At 54.2% G+C, this 7,513-nt stretch overlaps 1 protein-coding gene across 2 annotated transcripts in view; it reads left to right on the top strand.

The window, feature by feature from the left end:
* The first annotated feature begins 553 nt into the window (after window positions 1-553).
* PHC2 (polyhomeotic homolog 2) overlaps window positions 554-7,513 on the top strand; it is a 50,173-nt gene continuing 43,213 nt past the window's right edge. Inside the window, exons 1-4 of one of the 2 annotated variants that reach the window (XM_060089435.1) lie at window positions 554-735; window positions 3,620-3,778; window positions 4,864-4,941; window positions 5,392-5,556. In XM_060089435.1, the coding sequence (XP_059945418.1) occupies window positions 583-735; window positions 3,620-3,778; window positions 4,864-4,941; window positions 5,392-5,556 (555 nt within the window). In that variant the 5' untranslated portion in view covers window positions 554-582. The remainder of the gene's footprint in view (window positions 736-3,619; window positions 3,779-4,863; window positions 4,942-5,391; window positions 5,557-7,513) is intronic. The other variant, XM_060089436.1, reaches the window with a different exon arrangement.

Below are 7,513 nucleotides of genomic sequence, written 5' to 3'. Positions count from 1 at the left end.
ATGAAAAGTTTGATGGTGGACTTCCCTGGTGGCGCAGTGGTTGAGAGTCTGCCTGCCGATGCAAGGGACACGGGTTCGTGCCCCGGTCTGGGAAGATCCCACATGTCGTGGAGCGGCTGGGCCCGTGAGCCATGGCCGCTGAGCCTGTGCGTCCAGAGCCTGTGCTCCGCAACAGGAGAGGCCACAACAGTGAGAGGCCCACGTACCGCAAAAAAAAAAAAAAAAAAAAAAGTTTGATGGTGTGAGGAATAGTCCCTAAGACCACTGCTAGGAAGCCCATTGTAGGGGATCCTCCTTGTCTGTTTTTCATCTCCTCTAGCAGAATAACAGTCGTAAAATTTACATTCAGTCTGACCTGATTTCACACCTCCCCTAGTAAGCCAAGCCTAGCCCTGTCCTGATGGCAGGGGTGGCTCAAGACCTCAGTTCAGAAGTAGTCCCACACAGGCTGGTAGAGAGCAGATGCCTACGTGTATGTTCTCTAGAATGCGTTTGTTAAGCATTTGCCTTCTGCTTCTTCCCTCCCAGCACCTGCCTGCTCATCTGCCACCTGAGCACCCTGACTGTGCCATCCTGTAGGCCATGGAGAACGAGCTGCCAGTCCCCCATACGTCTAGCAGTGCGAGTGTCGCCAGCAGTACCAGCGGCGTCAGTAGCAGCAGCGGTGGCAGTGGCCGCCCCACGGGGCCCCAGATTTCTGTGTACAGTGGCATTCCTGACCGGCAGACTGTGCAGGTAAGACGCCACCTGATTAATCATCTCAGGGCTAGCCAGGGGGACGTGTTGGCATGGTGTGGTAGGACAACCAGGGTGCTGAATCTAGAATGGGCATAAGGGCGTTATGTCAGTGGGTAAATATGTGTGCATCATTAGAGGAGTAGTGATACTAGATGGATTCAATCAGGGAAGGTTGGGGAGAGTGGGAATACTTAGCAGATCCGAAAATTCCTTTCTTATCTGGTGACTCAGATCCCACAGTGCCGTTTGGGGAGGATAAACGTGAAATCATAAAGGACACACAAGTGAAAATAGCAAAGATAGGGGCTTCCCTGGTGGCGCAGTGGTTGAGCGTCCGCCTGCCGATGCAGGGGATACGGGTTCGTGCCCCGGTCTGGGAAGATCCCACATGCCGCGGAGCGGCTGGGCCCGTGAGCCATGGCCGCTGAGCCTGCATGTCCGGAGCCTGTGCTCCGCAACGGGAGAGGCCACAACAGTGAGAGGCCTGCGTACTGCAAAAAAAAAAAAATAGCAAAGAGAAAAAATGACTAGAATCTGCTGAGCCACAACCTAGATCCCCTACCTAAGTGACTACTGCCTTGTACCAAATCTAAGTTTCTTACATATGGAGGACCAGAATAGAACCCCAAACAATCCTTTGTCTTTACAGCTTTTTGCCTTCTTCCCCAAAGCAGCAGTTTGCAAAGTGTCATCTATGAGGCCTTCCGGGTGACTACATACACACTCTTCCAAAATGCAGTCATGACCATGTTTTGCCGTCTGTCATGTGCCCCGCACTGTCTGAAGCATTTTGCTTATTTATCTTCTTCTCCAGCTGTGAGGATGGTGATTATTAGGCACAATTCTGTAATTGAGAAAACTGAGGCTCAGAGAAGGTAGTGACTTATCCAGGGGTCACCAGGTAAAGAAAAAAAAGCTGAACCTGATTGCCCCCAAACCTGTGTTCTTGTTCACGACGATGTCTGATTGAGACTCCTGGATAAACTAGGCAGAAAAGAGAGACCACAGCTGAGAAGCGTTTATTCTAATAGCTTTGCTATTGCAGTTTGGATGTACTAGATGAGTGAGCTCATCCTGCTCTGGCCCTAGGCCCGGCTTAGGGGATGGAGGAGAAGCCACAGCAGATGGTGAGAGAGCCTGAAAAGTCTAGTGAAAGGAGACCCCGTCAGTTACTCTGGAGTCTTCCCTCGCCCGGCTCTCTCTGCCTCACTTAATAAATAAATAAAACTTATAAATAAATAAATAAAACCACGCTTCCATCCTTGCCACCTCCCCCAGCCTCCTCTCCTGGCCCCTCTGCACATGAGTATCTTAGCACCAATTTCTAGCAGCTGACGTTAGGATGTGCCCTCCTGCCCCGCACCACAGTTCTAGGCAAAAGGGATTTGAGGTTTCTGCTCTGGCAAATGGAGTGACCCAAAGTTGTGTTCTGCACCCAAGCAGAACCATTGGGGTGCCTTCTATTTCTGTTCCTTGACATCCTCCAGTGAGAAAAAGTCCATCTCTACTACTGCTGTCTGGATGCTTGGGGGTGCTTTCAGGGGTCTAAGGAAAATAAAGAGGCCTAGATAAAGGGAATAAGAAGAAAGAATTCCGGGGAGAACAAGGAATAAAAAGAACTGAGCTCATGTAAACCAGGACCCTCAGAGGGGAAAGTACACTGAAGGAAGTGGGTGGAGGAGTTGGGATGGGGTGGGGGTATCTGGGGAGACCCCAGAGCCCATGGAGAATCTGTGATATCAGCCTGTTTTTACAGAACCCCAAATCTGAGCCCAGAGGTGGTTCTGTCTGAGAGCCGCCAGCCCCTAGAAGTCACGTTAAGCTGGAGAGAGCTAGACTAGAGGCTCACTTGCCTGGGGCAGAACCCAGGGCAGGAGCAGCCCTGGCACCAGGGCAGCAGAGCAAAGGGTGGGAAGTGGGCCAGAGCCTAGCGAGGGCCCATGTAGGGCACCCCATGGGAAGACAGCAGGAGGGTGACCAGGTGAGAAGGGAGGAGAAATGTACGGGGCTAAGGAGAAGAAGGTAGAGGGTCTCAGGGGTGGAGGAAAGGCATTTGCTTTTCCTTGTTCCTGAGGGTGGAGAAGAGGCTTTGAGGGATGGAAGAGTGGGAAGGGATCAAAGGGTCCTTTTGTCGTTTCCCAGAGACTGTGGCTCAGCCAGTCCCATCAGGAAAGAGGGAATAGCAGTAAGGCCAGGGAATGGGAGATGGTGGCTCAAAAGAGAGTGATAGAGAGAAGGAGGGAAAGAGAAAAAGAGGAAGGCAGCATCCTTGTAGCTGCAGCATCCCTGCCGTGCAAGGCCAGGGGACCGTCTTCTGAGGGACCGATAGGACGTCCCAAGCAGCTGGGGGCAGCCCCTGCCGGAAGGGTGTTGCCCTTGAGCAGGTTTGAGTTTGGCTGGCTGTGTGTTCAAAGCTCGAATAGGCCGCGCTTCAGACTTGTCTCTTTCTTCCCACCCCTTTCCTCCTCTCAGCCTTGCTGAACTCGGTTCCCTCTGTCATCATCATCCCCGCAGTCCAGTTAGACTCACCTGAGGCTGCAGAACGGCGGGGAAGGGGGTACCTAACAAGCCTGGCGTGGGACCCAGTGTCACAGGAGGCTTCAAGGACTCCTGTCTCCTGAGCTCCCACTGCCCCGAGAGTTGGTGGGAGCGGCGTGTGTAGCCCATATCGGGGAGGAGTAGGGAGCGTGTGTGCTGAGAAGAGCTGCTAGATAGGCAAGGCAGGGACGTGTGGAGCTTTGCACACAGTCGTCTCCCCGGCTCCCTGGCGAGTGGGGATCGCAGGCCTGGTTCTTATCTGAGTAGCTGGGGAGAGAGGGTGTTGAGCAGGCTTGGCCGCAGCGCGGGCTCTTCCCCCCAACCCCCACTCCGCCCTCTGCAGGTGATCCAGCAAACCCTGCACCGGCAGCCCAGCACGGCGGCCCAGTACCTGCAGCAGATGTACGCGGCCCAACAGCAGCACCTCATGCTGCAGACGGCGGCCCTGCAGCAGCAGCACCTCAGCAGCGCCCAGCTCCAGAGCCTCGCCGCCGTGCAGCAGGTAAGACGACGTCACAGGAGCACCGCAGATGCCCCCGAAGGGAGGGGCAGGAAAAGCAAGCACCGCACGCGTGTGCCCGTGCGTTCTCTTACCACGTCCTCACAGAACCACTGCAAAGTGGGTGTGATCGTCATCCCGAGTCCTCTGACAGATGAGGAAAGAGGTTCTGAGAGGCTAAGCGCCTCGCCTGAGGCCACACAGCTCTCAAGCGGGGCGGCTGGACCTCTCTGCCTGCCTCGCGCAAGGAGGGACTGGCGGGGGCCTGCCTCCCCACCTCAGCACACTGCAGGGAGGGGGCCGAGGGTGCGAGGAGGTGTCCACAGGAGAAGGCCATTGCCCATTCAGCTTGCCTGTCTGCCCTCAGTGGCCGAGAAGAGCCCAGTCATGCATTTGACAGAGTCTTAATGCACCTGCTGCATGCCAGAGTCCATGTCGGGCACCGAGCACACTGTGGACCCTGTCCTCTTGCAGCTTGTGTGGGGAGACAGCAAGTAGTCAGAAACACAAATAGACGAGGAGACAAAGTAGCTAACTACCAGGGTGCTGATAAGCTCTGCGGAAGAGCACAGCAGCCTGCTGAGGCTGAGTAACAAGGAGGCCCACCGTACAGTGGGTACAGCTGGTGGGGAGGGGGGAGCCTGTCTGCTGGAGGAGCAGTGAAGCTGACACTGCGGGATGAGAAGAAGCCGGCCACGGGGAGGACGCAGGCTGGACGTTCCAGACAGTACGTGCCCGGTGCTCCACGTGGGGGCCGGTGAGCCGGGTATGATAGAGTGGGTGCGGTGGGGTGGGAGCTGAAGAGAGCTGGAAACATTGGTAACAGTCACAGCTGACGGTTTGAACGCTTGTATGTAAATGCTCCGCCTCGTGTAATCCTTTCAGCAATCCTACAAGGTAGACACTGTGGTTATCCCCACCTTATACAAGAGGAAACTGAGGCACTCACTTAAGGTCACGTGGATGAGCCAGAATAAGGGTTTGACTCCTTACCACTGCCCTGTAGTGCACCCTGCAGCAGGTGAGAGCTGGGGGGCAGCGACTGGAGGAGGTCTGGGCCTCCAGTGATGAGAATTCTCCTTTCCTAGGCAAGCCTGGTGGCCAGCAGACAAGGGAGCACTTCAGGCAGCAGTGTGTCTGCACAGACCCCCGCCCAGTCATCCTCGGTGAGTAGGATGGGGAACAGCAGGCAGAGCCCACAGCTCCAGGACCGGCTCCTTCCTCTTTGCCCAAAATTCTCTTGGGCTTCCAGACCCAATTGTGGCTAATCCTTAGCCGTGTAGAACCACGGCTGGAACCTGTTACTCTTGTCAGAAAGAAAAAGTGCATATGCCGCTTTCTAAGTTCTTTTAATAACTCCCCGTCATCTTTCCAATGTCAAGGCTCTCTGTTCATAGCTCAGTCCTCTCCCCATCGGATCCTCCCTGCAGCTCTGCACCTAAGCCAGAGATGCAGCAGCGCTGGGGGAAGATCCCGGACCCACAGATCAGAGCTGGTCCTAAAGAAGGCTGAATCCACCAAGGGACAGAAGAGGCAGAGAGAAAGAAATGGATGAAGGGGGGCAGAGTTAACCCACAGAACCTCCTGTTTCCTACTTGGCGTGTTTCCCTCCTCAGATCAATCTGGCAGCCTCCCCGGCAGCAGCCCAGCTCATCAACCGGGCTCAGAGCGTCAACTCAGCAGCAGCCTCAGGCATCGCCCAGCAGGCTGTACTCTTGGGCAACACGTCTTCTCCAGCCCTGACTGCAAGCCAAGCACAGATGTATCTGCGGGCACAGATGGTGAGTCCCCAGCCTGGGCCGCAGCTCAGGTGGGCCGGGAGGACGGAGGCAGAGAAGTTGGGAGCTGGGCAGTTAGAGAAGCATGGGGATTAGAGAAGGGTGGGGAAGAAGCACTAGGGGGACAGTTGGCAGGGAAGAAGGGGTGGCATAAAGAAGGCGGCCTGGAAGGCTGAGCGGGAGCTTTGGTACAAGCTCCATGACTCAAGGAAAGGTGGGGTTCCAGGCTGAAACAAAGTTACCCATGATGCCTCCTTTCCCTCCCCTCCTAGAGTGAAACAGAACTATCCTCTTCTTATCAGAAACCACTCCCTAAAATTAATTAGGGTAGAGAATGCAGGGATCTGTGCCCAGCTGGTCTGTACACTCAGACACATAAGATAAGCAAGCGCACAAACATCCAAGTGCCCTACAGAAGTGGGGTCTTACGCCACTGGGACAGTCCTTGCAGGGACTGGCCACCAGTAGTTCAGGGTCAAAAGTGTGTTCCAGCCCAGGTGGTGAAGGTGGCAGCCAGCTCCGGGACATGCAGCTGTTCCACTGCCTTCCCAGCTGGGCCCCCATTCCCCTCAGGGTCACCCTGTCAGCCATTCATCAGGTGGGCTTGCTTGGGCTGAATGGACTCAGGACGGCATCAGCCCTGCACACGCATACCCAGAGTCCCCCCTTGACACCTGTCCCTAAGGTGCAAAGGCCCATAGGAAGCTGAGAGGTTCCTAAGATTTAGCAGAATTTCCCTTGAAAGTAGCAGCATTCTCCCTAGGAGGCAGGCACATCTAGCTCTACGCGGGACTCAGATCACTGTGAGTCCAGCCTCCCCACCCCCATTCTGAAGAGTTCTCCCTCCAGCTCCTCGACACACTATCCTAAAGACTGTACAGTCCCATCCCTCCCTCGGCTCCTACAGCCAGAACTTGACACTGGGAGCTTTTCTGGGTCCGGCTCCAGCACTTGCATCCTTGACTCTGAGCTCATTGAGGTGCAGGTCCACTCCGGGGGGACAGCCCATTAGACACACGTGTGGACTAGACTTCCACTTCTCCAGGGGGCCGGGCAGCCCATGTGACACCGCCCAAACCTGCTCTGTCTTCAGTTTACCCTGACCCTTGTCCTACTTAACTGCCCCCACTGGAGCCCTGCAGCCTGGCCATGTCCCTGCCCAAAGTGGGGTACTTGCGCTCAGAGGAGCAGACACGCTGTCAGACACCGCATGTCCCCTCGGACACCGAGCTAGACTCACAGGGGTGGGGGTGTCATGCAGAGACCCTCAGTCCCTGCACTCCACGGAAGGAGATGCAGACACGAGTACGGCTCGGGGGGCTCTGGTTCCTCTACCACTGTTGTCTCTGCGCACGCATGGACACACACACACATACACACACACACACATAAATACACACACAAACACACATACAAGCACATAAATACACACACAAACACATACACACACACACAAACACATAAATACACACACAAACACATACACACACAAACACATAAATACACACACATACACACACACACAAACACATAAATACACACACAAACACACATACAAGCACATAAATACACACACAAACACACACACACACACAAACACATAAATACACACACAAACACATACACACACAAACACATAAATACACACACATACACACACACACACACACACAAACACACATACAAGCACATCAATACACAAACACGTAAATACACACACAAACACATACACACACACACAAACACATACACACACACACAAATACATAAATACACACACATACACACACACACACAAGCACATAAATACACACACACACACACACACATCCTAATCTGAATTTGACTAAAAAATGGCCAAAAGAATACATCTAATTTGATCTCTTCTGGTGGAGAGTCCTGTTCTGACCCAGACCTGGAGTCCAGAGCAGGTTAGATTTAGAACATGGTCCCAGGGCAT

The sequence above is a fragment of the Mesoplodon densirostris genome, chromosome 2 (assembly GCF_025265405.1).
Source record: "Mesoplodon densirostris isolate mMesDen1 chromosome 2, mMesDen1 primary haplotype, whole genome shotgun sequence".
Lineage (NCBI taxonomy): Eukaryota > Metazoa > Chordata > Mammalia > Artiodactyla > Ziphiidae > Mesoplodon > Mesoplodon densirostris.
This window is presented reverse-complemented; position numbering and strand designations above follow the sequence as displayed.